A 17,003-nucleotide genomic window follows, 5' to 3' on the forward strand; every position below is an offset into this window, starting at 1 on the left:
CAAAGTTCACATACAGCATAACAGACCCTCTCCCTGAAACACAATACTTTTTTACATTTTTTAAAATTTATTTAACCTTTATTTAAATAGGCAAGCCAGTTAAGAACAAATTCTTATTTACAATGATGGCCTAACCCGGCCAAACCCTAACCTGTACGACGCTGGGCCAATTGTGCGCCGCCCTATGGGACTCCCAATCACGGCCGATTGTGATACAGCCTGGAATCGAACCAGGGTCTGTAGTGATGCCTCTAGCACTGAGATGCAGTGCCTTAGACCGCTGTGCCATATTAAATGGTTCACACACACACACACACACACACACACACACACACACACACACACACACACACACACACACACACACACACACACACACACACACACACACACACACACACACACACACACACACACACACACACACACTAGTTACTGTCTCTCTCCAAGTCTCACATCCCCCTCTATCTCTCTCATCCAGCAGAGGTAAGCAGGCGCGAGCGAGGGAACAAGAAAAAGAATGAGAGAAAAGAAAGAAAGAGTGAAGAGGGACATGGAGCAATACATTCTGCTGGCAGGGTCAGGACACTCCTGCTTTGTTCCTCTCCGTAGGAGGGAGGTCACTGATGCCTACCGACAAATGGACACAGTGGCAGAATAATCAACTACTGTTTTCCTACTTTCCTACTTTATGTCTTTACGAGGCCCCTGACTGTCTTTCCGTCCGCCCGCTCGTCTGTCTGTCTCGCTCTCTAAACTACACAGACAATCTAGGTAGAAAGTTGCTCTTAACAACAGGTCTAGGATCAGATTACCCTACTTCCTTTCCTAACCATAACCGTTGAAGGGACAGAATATCTGACCCAGTGTCAGTAGTTAGGGGGAGACTGCTATCCACCTCCTCCGACCTCCTGCACAGACAGGCCAGGCTGATCCCCCTCTGTGAGTATTGAGGATGTTCATTGGTTAAGGTTCATGCTCCTGACCTTGTTGACCCCTGACTTCATAGGCCTTCACGGCTTTCACCATTTCACTGAAAAGGACCCCAGGAGCTCCATTGACAGTATTTTAAAGGTTCATACAAACTATACTAACAGATTATACTGCAATATAATACTACCGGCTGAATTTATAAAATGACCAATACCAAATGTGTTTGCTTCCACTCCCTTTTCGGTAGACATATGAAAGAAGGTGACCCATATTGAACGACTTCACTACATGATGCCAACACCAGAATCTTGAGAAACACCAAGCCCCAGCAAACACTCCTGCCAGATCCCCGCAAGACAGTGGGCATAAGAGAGGTTGCCAAAACACCTCCACCTCCCCCTAACCCCTGAGGGCCCGAGAGAGAGAGAAAGTGTAGCGATTCAGATTCTGCATGCTACAGTTGAGTACTGCTAAAGGCAGTGCGAGAGGCTATGTGGAAGCAGTGGAGTTTCTTCCCAGTCCAGAGGTGAATGGATGCTGGATGGATCACTGTGGTTCCTGCAGGCAGACATGCAGGCAGGGGGAGGCCAGGCTGGGTTGAGGTTGTCGGGCAGGGCCTGGGCTAGCTAAGGGCCCCTCCGCCCTGACGAGCAGCGGGGCCGCCCTAATCCTGCGCCTCAGGCCCCCGTGAGGCGTCCCTGCCAAAGCCCGTCGCCCCGCTGCTGCAGGAAATTGCCTTCAGTGCAGAGGTCCATGAAACGGCTAACTCACAAGTGGAGTCCACAGCATACTGCACAACTGTGTGTGTGTGCGTGTGCGTGTGCGTGTGTGTGTGTGTGTGTGTGTGTGTGTGTGTGTGTGTGTGTGCGCGTGTGTGTGCGTGTGTGTGCGTGTGTGTGTGTGTGTGTGTGTGTGTGTGTGTGTGTGTGTGTGTGTGTGTGTGTAGGGCCACATTGACTTTCTGTTCATATCTCTGTATCTAACAACCGCTCTCACTCTTACCATCGTATTGTGTCATTATACTGTTTATCTCAAACACTGTGAGCGTGAATAACGTAAAGTGGTCATTGCTTCTGCGCGTGTGTGCGCGTGCATGTGTTTGTCTGTGTGTGTGTGTGACTCAGACAGAGCCTAGAAGCCACCTTTCGTCCGTGGCATGGGGTGGGTTTGTCAGGGGGGGTCTCTCCCGCCTCCTCCATTGTGCTGTTTGTCCCTTATCCCTCTATCAGGCCTCTATCAGACCCCCTCTCATTAACCCCCGGCTGGCTGGCTGGCTGGCTGAGAGAGTGCGAGGAGGGACCCACCTCCCTGCTTTTTACCACAAGAGCCACAGGGGCCTCACTACACCACTATACTTACATGTATACAGCCCACACTAGCACACTCACAGTCAAGTCTACTATTACCACAAGCAGACTACAAGTCTACAAGCATAATTCATGCAATCGCAGCCCCAACCATAGACATACTGTAAATCAACAATATCTAGAGGATTTTCTCACACGAAATGGCGACGCCACTACCATACCAGAGCTACCAGCCAGAAAGACTTGTACAAGCTGGCACTAAATGCTGAAATAAATTATGATTACACAGGCCTATTTTCATATCACCAACAAATCTCCTCCACCCCACTTCTCTCTCTGATATCGTCCATATTTTTCAAAGCCACTCATAAAATCTCCATTTCTTTGTTAACAAAAAAATCTGCCTTTTGGTTGGTAAAGAGAGAGAAAAGGTGGAATGAAAAGCGGAGAGTGGTGATGGTGGCAATGTTCGTGTGTGTGTGTGTGTGTGTGTGTGTGTGTGTGTGTGTGTGTGTGCGTGCGTGCGTGCGTGTGTGTGTGCGTGCGTGCACGTGCGTGTGCGTGTGCGCGTGTGCGTGCGTGCGTGCGTGCGTGCGTGTGTGTGTGTGTGTGTGCGTCCGTGCGTGTGTGTGTGTGTGTGAAGGAGGGAGTAAAGAGGCAGGAGGACAGTGGAGAAACAGTTGATTATGAGTCCCATTAAGTGATCAATGATTTCATTAATAAGATGGATCGCGTGGCTGTCATCCCGCTGACAGGGGTGCTGAGGGATCATCTGCTCCCCGCGCTCCATTTTCCCCAACGCATCGAATACCAGCCCCCCCCCCCCCCCTCCTCTCCCTCCTTCTCTCCCTCCTCCCTGGCCCTCCATCCCTCCATCCCTCCAATATTTCCAGACACACGGAAAGCAACGGAAAAGGGATGGGAGCAGAGTTGGGGGGGGGGGGGGGGGGGTTGTGTTGATGGGGGTGAGGAGGTGGGGAGGGAATGATGGAGGAAGGGGGGTGAGGCAGGCAGTGGAAGAAAAGTGAAAATCCATTTTGAAACCCATTTTCAATTAGGGTCCACAAGCTGTTATCACAGGTGTCGCAGAATGGGGGCCCCGTAAGTGAAAATGTCTCCTATCCGTTTCTGAAATGAAACCTTATCTGGGCAGCACAAAGATGGCCAGGGACAGCGTATCTGTAAATGACTTTCCATCCCCGCTGTTAACCGGGAACTTTATTTCTGTCAGATGACATCCCCCTTCTATTTACCGTTGATCATTTAAATGGCTCCCTAAAAAGAAGGTGGCCCCTTACTCTTTCTCCTCTATCTCTCCCCTCTCTCTCTGTATCTCTCCCTCTCCTCTCCTTCCCTCTTTCAGGTTTTTTTATATTTTCAAAGCAGTCAACAGCTCCTTTTCTCTCCGAAACACTTTTTCCACGCTCTTCGTTTGGGTTAGGGATATCACTGGTAACCTACTACACATAAGCAGAAAATTCCTTGCCCTTCAAGGCTTAACTTTTGGGCCTCTGAGACTCCTGCTCCTGCCCTTCCAAGCGTGACCGTTTAAAGGTCTCCAGTCCTTCCTTCATAAACTATTAGGTTCACAGACACCCTGCTACTTTAGGCCATGCATTCCACTACAATTTCCTAAACTAGCTCGCTAACTCAAACCCTCCCCTCTTACTCCAATTTTTCTTCTAAAAAATGTCTCTAATTTTTTATCTCTACTTCCCCTCTCTCACTCACTCTTTCCCTCTCTTCTAGCCTTCTCTTTCTCTCTCTCTCTCTCAATCCTCTTTGTCCCTCGCTTCCCTCGCTTTCCCTAATTCAGCAGCGTCCATAGCAAAAAAAGTCCAACGGACCAACCAACCAGAAACTTTTTTCCCCTCTCTCTCTCTTCAATCAATAGGCCTTCCCCTCCCTTCTTCCCTCCCTTCGTTTTACTTTTTTTTATTATCAAATTATCCCATGACGACAGGATTTATTCAGCCAAAGAGCATGGACATCTTTTTTTGGAGGGACCAGGGAAGCAACAAAAGAATCAGGAGACTTTGTGGTCCACCTGCCTGGAGAATGATGAGGGTGGGGGGGGGGTCTCCCCCATGCCTCCTCCCTGCCCTCCTAAATAACACCAATCACAGCATTGTTGTGGCCCAGTCGGTCCTTTTGAGCTGTCAGGCCAGGGGAGCGGGCGAGGACATGAATGGCACACAGGATGAAGCCACCATTTAGCCAACCATGTGGGAACGCTAGCTACAGCTAGCTCCCCCTCCGATACTCCATTACAGCACCAAGCAAGCTCTCTCAACTCAGACAAAACTTACAGAGAAGAAGAGGAAGAGAGATCAGAAGTGAGAGGAGTGCACGTCGACAGAAAAGAGAGGGTAGTAGGATTTTTTTTTTTTTAAGTGAGAGATAACAAAGGAGCGAAAGAAAGGAAGAAAGCCAGAGAAAGGACAAAAAGGAAGAAACAAAAGTTTTGCCAATTTTTTATTTCCACTGCTCAGATTTTTATTAAGTTAGGAAACTCCCCAGGACATATGTACACACACTGTCACATACTGTAAGTGTATAACTACACTAAGCCCTAGGGTTTTGACTGAATATAAGTACTGTATTTTTATCATAATTACAAACCACAACTAATTTACTTGTGTTATCTACTGAATATAAAAATAAAAAACTTTCTAATCTTTAGAAAGAAAAAAAGTTGTATCTTTCCTCTTTGTTCTTTGTGTTCTGGAATTAGATTCGGGAGAGTGGATAGTAACGTCATTTCAAATGAAAATTGGAGTCTTCTAATCAAATTATAACCTCCAGGTCTTGCCAACATTTGAATCAATTAAGTCCAAAACAGCTTTGACTCAAAGCCTATCAGGCAAGGTTTTCCAATAACTTATTTCCATATGCTTTAATCACAAACAAAACCAAAGCACTCAATCATGTTGTAATTGTATTGCAAAAGAAAACACTTCAGAGATGCCTAAAGCTAAACAGCCCATAAGTCCACCAATAACTGCCCCTTTTCACTTTTCACCTTTTCAGTTCTAATAGCATGCAGTGGCGGAGGGGTGTCCTACAGGGTTTCCTCTGCGTGGGTTCAGGGGCCACTACTCCTCTGCAGCATGACAGGGGAAATATTTGCCTGGGCCTTCCTGAGAAGAGCTAGCCACTGGGGTTCCACAGCTGCTCACAATTACCTTTTGTTTGTATGGGGAGCGGGGACAGGGGGGCTACAGGGGTTAAAGTTGACGGGGTGTAAGGTTACACCTGATAAGAGGTTATAAGTTCTGGGGCCACTTGGGGAATGTGCTGTCATTATAACCTGCACAAAGAATGTATAAGCTATCTTACGATTCTCAGAGATATGGATCTAGAAGAGTCTCTCTCTCTCTCTATATATATATATATATATATATATATATATATATATATAAGCCCAGCTATGGACCCGATTGTGTGTGACTCCATCAGTTTGGGATGATTGCGAGCTTCCAAGACAAACCTTACAACATTTAGTAATTGTCGAAGCTTTACAAAGAAAAATCTGCAATCACCAGAGCCAAATTACATCCATGCTTTTTCCACACCATAAAACTTTTTTCCCCTCTTTCCCCCCTTTAATTAATAAAATAGTGTTGGCCATCTGGGAATGAGTAAGAGAGGGAGAGAGTTCCCAAGATGCATCAGGATGTATTCCCCCTTACACACCACCCCACCCCGCTCAACTTCCTGCTATAACTGGCATATGGAGAGAGTGAGAGAGAGAGAGAGAGAGAGAGAAAGAGAGAGAGAGAGAGAGAGAGAGAGAGAGAGAGAGAGAGAGAGAGAGAGAGAGAGAGAGAGAGAGAGAGAGAGAGAGAGAGAGAGAGAGAGAGAGAGAGAGAGAGGCAGACCCTCGGAGTCATTAACCCTCTCCTGGGGTGTTTGAAGTCTCCCGCCACGGACCTGGAAAGATAACATTTCACATCCTACAACTCAGACGGAAACCAAGGGTGACAGAGTGCTCTCTCTCTCTTTCTCCACGGACAACCCTAAATCTACTCCACCCCCGAACCTCCCCGAACCCTTCCAATCCTCGATCCCCCCCAACCCCCCCACTCACCAAAAAAAACTTCAATCTTACAGCTCAGGCTAATGAGCACAGCTGCAACTTAAGTCATGGTCATTTCTTCTCTGGGTTTGTTATGACTTGTGTCTGGCAGTCCCAGTCACTCCTGGAGAAAAAGTTATCTTGTTATCTAATATTCTTCATTTCTGCAGCTGTGTCGTGAGTGAACGATGAAAATGTGAATGAGTCCACAGTCAAAATCTACCTCTCTTTTGGTGTGTCTTCAAGATGTTGCATACAATGCCTTCGGAAACTATTCAGACCCATTGACTTTTTCCACATTTTGTTACGTTACAGCCTTATTCTAAAATTGCTTAAATAAATAAAAAATCCTTAGCAATCTACGCACAATACCCCATAATGACAAAGCAAAAACTGGTTGTTAGAAATTTTAGCAAATTTATTAAAAATAAAAAACAGAAATACCTTAATACCTTAGTATTCAGACCCTTTGCTACAAGACACAAAATTGAGGTCAGGTACATCCTGTTTCCATTAATCATCCTTGAGATGTTTTTACAACTTGATTGGAGTCCACTTGTGGTAAATTCAATTGATTGGACATGATTTGGAAAGGCACACACCTGTCTACATAAGGTCCCACAGTTGACAGTGCATGTCAGCGCAAAAACCATGCCATGAGGTCGAAGAAATTGTCCGTAGAGCTCTGAGACAGGATTGTGTCGAGACACAGATCTGGGGAAGGGTACCATACCATTTCTGCAGCATTGAAGGTCCCCAAGAACACAGTGGCCTCCATCATTCTTAAATGGAAGAAGTATGGAACCCCCAAGAATCTTCCTAGAGCTGGCCACCGGGCCAAACAGAGCAATCGGGGGAGAAGGGCCTTGGTCAGGGAGGTGACCAAGAATCAGATGGTCACTCTGACAGAGCTCTACAGTCGATCTGTGGAGATGGGAGAACCTTCCAGAAGGACCACCATCTCTGCAGCACTCCACCAATCAGGCCTTTATGGTAGAGTGGCCAGACGGAAGCCACTCCTCAGTAAAAGGCATATGACAGCGCACTTGGAGTTTGCCAAAAGGCACCTAAAGACTCTCAGACCATGAGAAACAAGATGATGAAACCAAGATTGAACTTTTTGGCCTGAATGACAAATGTCCCGTCTGGAGGAAACCTGGCACCAGGGTACAGTAGTGGCAGCATCATGTTGTGGGGATGTTTTTCAGCAGCAGGGACTGGGAGACTAGTCAGGATTGAGGGAAAGATGAACTGAGCAAAGTACAGAGAGATCCTTGATGAATACCTGCTCCAGAGCGCTCAGGACCTCACACTGGGGTGAAGGTTCACCTTCCAACAGGACAGCGACAGCCAAGACAACACAGGAGTGGCTTCGGGGCCAAGTCTCTGAATGTCCTTGAGTGGCCCAGCCAGAGCCTGGACTTGAACCCGATCGAACATCTCTGGAGAGACCTGAAAATAGCTGTGCAGCAAAGCTCCCCATCTAACCTAACAGAGCTAGAGAGGATCTGCAGAGAAGAATGGGAGAAACTCCCCAAATACAGGTGTGCCAAGCTTGTAGCATCATACCCAATAAGACTCGGGGCTGTAATCACTGCCAAAGGTGCTTCAAGAAAGTACTGAGTAAAGGGTCTGAATACTTATGCAAATGTAATATTTCAGTATTGCGAAAATGTCTAAAAAACAGTTTTTACTTTGTCATTATGGGGTATTGTGTGTATATTGATGAGGAAAAAAACAATTTCATCAATTTTAGAATAAGGCTGTAACCTAACAAAATTTGGAAAAAGTCAAGGGGTCTGATTACTTTTTGAAGGCACTGTATGTTGCATATGAACTCAACCTCTTACAGAAGAGCCTTGTTTTACACATGAGTATATATATGAGTAAGCTCTCACCACTGGTGTCCCCCAGGGCTCTGTTCTAGGCCCTCTCCTATTCTCGCTATACACCAAGTCACTTGGCTCTGTCATATCCTCACATGGTCTCTCCTATCATTGCTATGCAGACGACACACAATTAATCTTCTCCTTTCCCCCCTCTGATAACCAGGTGGTGAATCGCATCTCTGCATGTCTGGCAGACATATCAGTGTGGATGACGGATCACCACCTCAAGCTGAACCTCGGCAAGACGGAGCTGCTCTTCCTCCCGGGGAAGGACTGCCCGTTCCATGATCTCGCCATCACGGTTGACAACTCCATTGTGTCCTCCTCCCAGAGTGCTAAGAACCTTGGCGTGATCCTGGACAACACCCTGTCGTTCTCAACTAACATCAAGGCGGTGACCCGTTCCTGTAGGTTCATGCTCTACAACATTCGCAGAGTACGACCCTGCCTCACGCAGGAAGCGGCGCAGGTCCTAATCCAGGCACTTGTCATCTCCCGTCTGGATTACTGCAACTCGCTGTTGGCTGGGCTCCCTGCCTGTGCCATTAAACCCCTACAACTCATCCAGAACGCCGCAGCCCGTCTGGTGTTCAACTTTCCCAAGTTCTCTCACGTCACCCCGCTCCTCCGCTCTCTCCACTGGCTTCCAGTTGAAGCTCGCATCCGTTACAAGACCATGGTGCTTGCCTACGGAGCTGTGAGGGGAACGGCACCTCCGTACCTTCAGGCTCTGATCAGGCCCTACACCCAAACAAGGGCACTGCGTTCATCCACCTCTGGCCTGCTCGCCTCCCTACCTCTGAGGAAGTACAGTTCCCGCTCAGCCCAGTCAAAACTGTTCGCTGCTCTGGCACCCCAATGGTGGAACAAACTCCCTCACGACGCCAGGTCAGCGGAGTCAATCACCACCTTCCGGAGACACCTGAAACCCCACCTCTTTAAGGAATACCTAGGATAGGATAAAGTAATCCTTCTAACCCCCCCCCCCCCCTTAAAAGAGTTAGATGCACTATTGTAAAGTGGTTGTTCCACTGGATATCATAAGGTGAATGCACCAATTTGTAAGTCGCTCTGGATAAGAGCGTCTGCTAAATGACTTAAATGTAAATGTTAAATGAGTATGACTGATAGGCATTCAGAAAACATTTGTATGAGCATGATCCACTCATGGCTTGCATTCCACCACAAACATCATTCTAAATGAAGAAACACCCATATTTCAACTTCATGACCAAAACATTCAACTCATTGTAACTCCCTGTTTGGAGCGGAGACAAAACGACAAATAGACAGGAGAGAGATAGAAGGAACCAGCGAGGAAGAGAACAAGAGAGAGGATCAGAGCGGGTAAGGAAGGAGGGATTAAGGTAAGTTAGACTCTTACCGTTTGACGTAGTGCTAGAGGCCACAGCCTTCTCGCTGATGTCGGTGCGCGCCGACGAGCCCTTGGTCGCCACGATGGTCTCCACCCTCTTCTTCTTCTCAGCTGCAGAACTGGCCTGGGACTGGGTTTCCATGACGACTGTTCATTCCTCAGCACGTCATGGAGACAGGACACCTGGGGAAGGGGGTGACAGAGAGAGAGGACAGGTAAGTACCCCAACCAAGAGGAGACCAATGATGTAGCGTCCTATTATAGTACACCATTAGTACACACCGTCGCATCACAGACTTTCCCAACATTCTCTCCAGATACACTGGTCTCTCTGAGTGAGGATGGCCCAGTACAGTAAGTATCTAACATAGTTAAAAAAATAAAAAATAAAAAATGTTTTTGTTGTTGCTTTGTTTTAAGCTTCAAACCATTGTTAAACAAGATTTAAAAAATGGAATTGCTCAAAAAGTTGATGATGTCACACTCTCGCTCAACAATAGAGCTGCAACAGTACGCCTCCACCTCTTGAGAAACTAACTGTGTTGAATTAAAGGCATGACATCTAAAAGCTTTGAAAAGAAAACAATCACATGGTACTGACATTCATGTTTGCTGACCTCTGACCTCTATACCATCAGGAAGTCCTCCCAGCCAATCCCAATTCATCCCCAGCCACAGCGAAGGCTATGGGTCAATCCACCAGCTCCACTGTGTTTATTTTCCCTCATAATTGTTATGTTTGATTTTCCCACTGCCCTCTCAACGCACCCAACGGCCTTATAGTATTCTGATAACCTTCCCCAAATTTCCAGGTTTTACACAAATCCTGGAATAAGCGGAAAATCTGGGAATCCTTCAACTGGAATTTTGGTCCTTTTTCAACCCTACAAACAGGACAGAGAGCTAACTTCTCGTCTTACCCAACTGTGACAAAGTAAACTTCCAGTAACCAAGGGAATTAAGTTCTATATGTTTTATTTCAAAGTAAATTAGTTAAAGAAGTTGCTGTACAATAAGTTTTAGGTTATATCTTAGAGTACATGGAAGTGAAGGTTGTGGATAGGTACGTACTGAGAATTCCTCCTCTTTCAGAGAGAAAGAAGTGACTAACCTTCAGGGGATACTACAGAGAAACATTCACAACCCCAAAAATGAAGACTTGTCTGGGGGTCCTTTTGGGAATAATATGCTGCCAGGCAATTTCTCCTTCTCTCGAAGAATAAACTTTGTTTTGGTTAATTCTGTCTCTCCATTTTAAAGAGGAGTTCAGCCAACAGTCTATAGTAGCACATCGTCTTAGTTCAAAACCTCGACTTGGGTCAAGTCTTCCCTGAATCTTAGCCATGGAGACAGTAACCCAACATGGTGCTAAACCACTTAAAACATGGGATCGTTTAAATCCACTGCAAGCCCTTCTTTTCAGGGGCGTCATGCACCCCAGAAATCTGAGGGGGCACAAAGTACGTGAGAATGACGGGGGTGGTCTGGAGGGGGGGCTATAAGTTTGCATTTTACAGCTTTTTCCTGCAATCTAGAGCCATAATCATTATGTTTAATTCTATTTAAGTCTATTTTTCTGCATATCTAAACATTCCTCTTGAACTGTCTCTATCCTCCTAACTGGTGGTTCTTTTTTTAAAGAAACAAAATATGCTTCTCTGCATCTCTTCAAAAATCTGGGTAAAATTTGATTGATAGCCTGAAATGGCTTCTTGGTAGCTAGTTATGAGGTTGGGAGATTGGGAACCTGTCTGGACTAGGTAAAGCCAGCTTTAAGTGGCTGGTATTGCAGATAGTTTTTTCAATTCATTTTTTATGACAAATCTGCGGGGGCAAGAGCCCCTGTGCCCCCTATGGGCATGATGCCTCTGCTTCTTTTAGACCCTGAAACATGCCATAATTCATGGGTAATTGCTGGAAATATTTAGTCTATGCAACATTTTTCTTTCAAATAAAGACAAACATGCGTTTTGTTCATTTTTTCCCCCAACCCTCCTGAAAAAACTCCGTCTGTCGTTCATTCCTAACCGACAACAACATCTGTAAGCAATCGTGGCGTTACCACCAAAAAAAAACAGCCCAATTACTCCCCGACCAATCAAAACAGAATTAAACAAGAGCTCTTCCTCTAATCACTCCCACATGAATACATGTGTACCATGTCACTCCAGACCTCGTTTCACCCTTTCTACAACAGATCTCATCTCAAATCACTGGTATGTGTTTGATAGGATGAGTGTTTTAGTTTTGGGTTAGATTTAGAGCTTTTTTGGGGGGGGGGGGAGAACAACAAGTGTGTGTGTGTGTGTGTGTGTGTGTGTGTGTGTGTGTGTGTGTGTGTGTGTGTGTGTGTGTGTGTGTGTGTGTGTGTGTGTGTGTGTGTGTGTGTGTGTGTGTGTGTGTGTGTGTGTGAGAGTTCCTGAGCTCGCCATCGATTTAGGTCCTGGGTCGAGAGAGACAGCAAGCCGCTCAACCCCTTTCAGCGGCCCGCAACCATAGAAACTCAAACGTGAGGCGCTCCTCGACTGACAGTCCATCTCAGGCAGAGGGGAGATCAGACAATAGAGCCCCTGAGTCAGGTTTTTTCAGCCCCCCTTTAAATTACACGCTACACCGTTCTGACGATTGAACTTCTTGCAAAAGCGAAGAAGAGAAAAAAGAAGAAAAGGGAGAAGGGAAAGAAACTCCTCCCATTATAGACTGACCCTTGGCATGCCCGTGCTTTTGCCGGTGTGTGCTTGTGTGCACGCGCGCCCTTCCTTGTTTGAGCCCTCAAACCTCTCTGCCTCCTCCCAGGTGAGTCAGAGGAGAGGAGGAGAAAAAGAGAGAAAGAAAAGGTTGGAAGACAGGAGGGAGGGGATGTTCAGATTCAGAAGGGGGAAATCTACTGGGGGAGGAGTGAGGGGTGAGGAGAAAGCAGGGGCATAAACATTCCATTGGTAGAGCAAATATTCACAGCTCCTGGCCACTCAAGCGTGGCTGACTGCCCTTTTGTGTTCCATGAGGCGGTCGGAGCGGTCCGTGGTTCCAGAGCAGCAATTAAAAGCAGGACCTTTTCACCCATAATCCCTCTGACCTCGACGCCACTGCTACATCCAATCACCCCGTCCTGCAGGTGTTCCTCTCTGTCCGTCTCTTTCTCTCTTTTTCTACTTCTCGGTACCTTTTATCAGTGTCGTCACACTCAAGCAATATAACTGATATCTGATTTTGAACACCTGAGTTGTGTTTTCTGGACACATACAGTACATGTGTTATCAGTGGTGCCCAGAGTTTTTCCTATGTCACCTGGCCGGGGAAAACTCTGGGCCCTAGTTATGACCTAATCTAGTTATAACCATTATCGTTACTGAGTAAGTCATAAGTATGTCACATTGTAAGTACCTTGAGGATGCGCCGTTTCTGACGATTCCAATCTAGGCCAGGAAATGATAATGATATTTTCTATCCCGAGGATTTCTCTCAGGGAGGCACATAATATTATACAGTACTTTTGAAAGTCATGATACTGTATGTTGTCATGTACTGTAGGGCATCTACCCTGAACCTTAGCTGTTAGAGAATACACGCTAATCTACTTACATGTCAATACCCACTGGGCACAAATGTCAATTTAACATCTATTCCACATTGGTTGAACATAATTTCATTGAAATTCTGTGGAAATAATGTTGATTCAACCAGTGTGTGCCCAGTGGGTAGAAAATCAAATACTCCACCACGTTTGCATGAGACATCACAAAAATAACCAACATTTTACAGAGGCTGTATAATGTTCATTCTCTGTCTGTTTAACAGAAGGGTTTGGTCTTTGCATGCTCAGTAAGCACCTTACAAAAGAAGGCATTATGAACCACGCATCGGTTGCAGTCGTTACCCAAAATAAATGTACATTTCATATTAATGCTTATTCCTTGAAATGACTGTCCCACACTCAATTAGTGAAGGGAGAATGAAAGGGTGTATCTTTATTTGTGTGTCACCATAATCCTTTCGCACAGAAAGGGAGGCGATTAAACAGGTTTAAAATACCACAATTCAGACTGTTGGTTAGGAAAAAAACATTCTTATTTTATAAGCACATTAAGCAAATCAATTTAACATAAATTATACGCTGTGGTGACAAAGGCTCTGAGTTGAAAGTCATCTGCAAATGGCGCACATCAAAGTCAAACACCGAAATAAACTTTTGCCTTTGATCAAAAAAGCGAACCGGTGTTTTCTCTCCACACAGGGTTAAACAACAAGCCACAAACATTGCCTTTGAAAAATCCTTTAATTTTTGTAACTGCTTAAGGAGACCATTATCGAAAGAATCAAACTAGTCACAATCTATTGCTTTCCTGAATTTACATAGTATGGAAACTTATAGAAACTCAAATAATATTTGTGAGAAAAATGCTGAGGGTGTACTTCCAAATCGGGGGTGGGGGGAGCAGCACGGTGCCGGGGGATCCCTGAGGGGGGGACTGGCAGTGCTGCAGCATTCATCATCATTACATCAGCGACCACCGAGATCCTTTTATCTGACGCTCATTGACAGTGCACAAACACACTACAGCACAGAGAGGGGGGGGAGGGGGGAGACGGAGGAATAACGTAGGATAAATAGAGAGAGGGATGAACAGGGTTCAAGATGAGGGGAGAAAGAGAGAAAGAATGGAAAACGAGAGGAATATGAGAGAGGAAAAAAGTAACAAGCATCATTCCATCAATGGAGGAAAAGGTTCGATCTGGAAAGAGTGAGGAGGTGCACGTGCATCAAATCAAATCAAATGTTATTTGTCACATACAACCGAATACAACAGGTGTAGGTAGACCTTACAGTGAAATGCTTACTTACAAGCCCTTAACCAACAATGCAGTTTTAAGAAAAATAAGTGTGAAGAAAGTATTTACTAAAATAAACTGAAGTAAAAAATAAATACAAAATGAAAAAAGAAGATAAAAGAAAAATAACAAATAATTAAAGAGCAACAACGAAATGACATTAGCGAGGCTATATTCAGTGGGTACCGGTACAGAGTCAATGTGCGGGGGCACAGGTTAGTAGAGGTAATTGAGGTAATATGTACATGTAGTTAGAGGTAAAGTGACAGCAGCGTAAAAATGCAAATAGTTCGGGTAGCCATCTGATTAGCTGTTCAAGAGTCTTATGGCTTGGGGGTAGAAGCTGTTAAGAAGCCTTTTGGACCTAGACTTGGCGCTCCGGTACCGCTTGCCGTGCGCTAGCAGAGAGAACAGTCTATAACTAGGGTGGCTGGAGTCTTTAGCAATTTTTAGGGCCTTCCTCTGACACGGTCTGGTATAGAGGCCCTGGATGTCAGGAAGCTTGGCCCCTGTGATGTACTGGGCGGTACGCAGTACACTCTGTAGCGCCTTGCGGTCGGAGGCCGAGCAGTTGCCATACCAGGCGGTGATGCAACCAACCAGGATGCTCTCGATGGTGCAGCTGTAGAACTTTTTGAGGATCTGAGGACCCATGCCAAATCTTTTCGGTCTCCTGAGGGGGAATAGGCGTTGTCGTGCCCTCTTCACGACTGTCTTGGAGTGTTTGGACCATGATAGTTCGTTGGTGATGTGTACACCAAGGAACTTGAAGCTCTCAACCTGCTCCACTACAGCCCCGTCGATGAGAATGGGGGTCGTGCTCTGCCCTCCTTTTCCTGTAGTCCACAATCATCTCCTTTGTCTTGATCACGTTGAGGGAGAGGTTGCTATCCTGGCCTCTCCCTCATCGTGAACAAGACAAAGGAGATGCGTGTGTGTGTGTGTGTGTGTGTGTGTGTGTGTGTGTGTGTGTGTGTGTGTGTGTGTGTGTGTGTGTGTGTGTGTGTGTGTGTGTGTGTGTGTGTGTGTGTGTGTGTGTGTGTTTGCACTTTGTGCAGCTATGCCAACAACATTAAGAGCTCAAGCACAGCTGGAATAACTAAAACACTGTGGGGTGAGGATGTAGTGGGTATAACCAGAAACCCTCTGCAAGGGGCCTGGGCCCCCATGTGCTCGCTTTGGAGAGGGATGGGGGGTTGGGGTTGAAGGATAGGGCCCTATAAAGGAGCACACAAAAACCAAGTTCGCATCCCAAATGGCACCCTATTCCCTATTTAGTACACTACTTTCGACCAGGGTCCATAGGGCTCTGGTCAAAAGTAGTGCACTATATAAGGAATAGTGTGCCATTCGGGAGGCAAGCCCGAGAGAAACAGCTGAGAGGTGGAGCGGTTAGCAAACCTCAAGTGTGACCAAATGGTCGGAGGTTGGCGGTTCAATCCCCAGGTCAATCCCCATATCGAAGAGACTAGAGAGACGTTCACAATTACAAGCTCAATGGTGTCATTGAGTGAATGGCACATACTTAGGTCGCCATGCTGTGTGCAACACTGCACTGATGGGGATATGGGGATGCCCTTGGCCCTATGGGAGGGGAACGGGAAGAGGGATTCTCTGCTGGATGGAGGATTTGGGTGGTGGGTCCCATTCAAAAGGGATGAGACTTAACATTGTGCCCAGATGGCACTTAGTCTGGCCTACAGCTGATGGGGGATCGTCCCCTGAAGTAAGGCCATTTAGTAGCAATTAGTTACGCCTCACCACACACACACACTCGCACACACACATGCCATTCAACTTGTTCAGTCTAGCCCTTTCTCACCCTTTTGTGTTCAGTGACATGGTCGGGCTGTTTAAACTCTTAAGTCGTTCACACGTTTAGATATTGTTCTATCAGAGTGGGCGACGCCACACCTTGACATCTGAACTGTTTGTGGGGCAATGAGTTCTAGATGAAGTGACTAATGAACAGGACCTGAAATGGAGGGGTGAAATAGCTATGATTCTCGTCTGTTACCCGTCAAAGAAGTCCGCAAACATCTACCCGTCTCCAACAGATACACCGCAAGAGGAATCATTTCAACAAAACTGGGGCTTTTTGTCCGAAGTATCAACTCCATGCAGTTATTTGGGAGTGGGGAGGTGCGGCTGCAAAGCACGTGTGAGAGAGGTTTGGTTTAAATGTTGTTGTCAAGGACAAACAGTGCAACAACGCAGCCCATCGGTGGCTTTCGGCGGAGCTAATGCGATTATGCTCGTCGAGTGCCTCCGTCTCCCAGACCTCTCTACTTAAGACGCTTTGGAGGACTGGCGAGGGACCGTGTGTCGTTTCACACAGCGACGCGCTGAGTGCATCTTACATTCCTGGGTAACAAACCCACACGATGTAATCTTAATGCTTACACGACGCCTCTTTTGCGCTTGCTACCCTGCAGATAAGGGGCAAATAAAGAGCCGGGCCACAATGGAAACCTCCGGCGTTCCTCTAGCGTTTCCCCGCTCCCCCAGCCCTCCGCCTATTAGCTTATTTATTTATTGTGCACTGTATTTGTTTGAGTCGCACTGGTGTACTAAGAGCAACTGGGACCCCA

The 17,003-nt window shown here is 46.3% G+C and overlaps 1 protein-coding gene across 3 annotated transcripts in view; it reads right to left on the minus strand.

Moving 5' to 3' along the window:
* The window catches only part of LOC139531901 (transcriptional activator GLI3-like), a 133,760-nt gene that overhangs the window by 97,909 nt on the left and 18,848 nt on the right, over positions 1 to 17,003 (minus strand). For all 3 annotated transcript variants that reach the window (XM_071328845.1, XM_071328846.1, XM_071328844.1), the window contains exon 2: positions 9,592 to 9,765. In XM_071328845.1, coding sequence (XP_071184946.1) covers positions 9,592 to 9,724 — 133 coding nt within the window. In that variant the 5' untranslated portion in view covers positions 9,725 to 9,765. The remainder of the gene's footprint in view (positions 1 to 9,591; positions 9,766 to 17,003) is intronic.

This window comes from Salvelinus alpinus, chromosome 10, assembly GCF_045679555.1.
Source record: "Salvelinus alpinus chromosome 10, SLU_Salpinus.1, whole genome shotgun sequence".
Classification (NCBI taxonomy): Eukaryota; Metazoa; Chordata; class Actinopteri; order Salmoniformes; family Salmonidae; genus Salvelinus; species Salvelinus alpinus.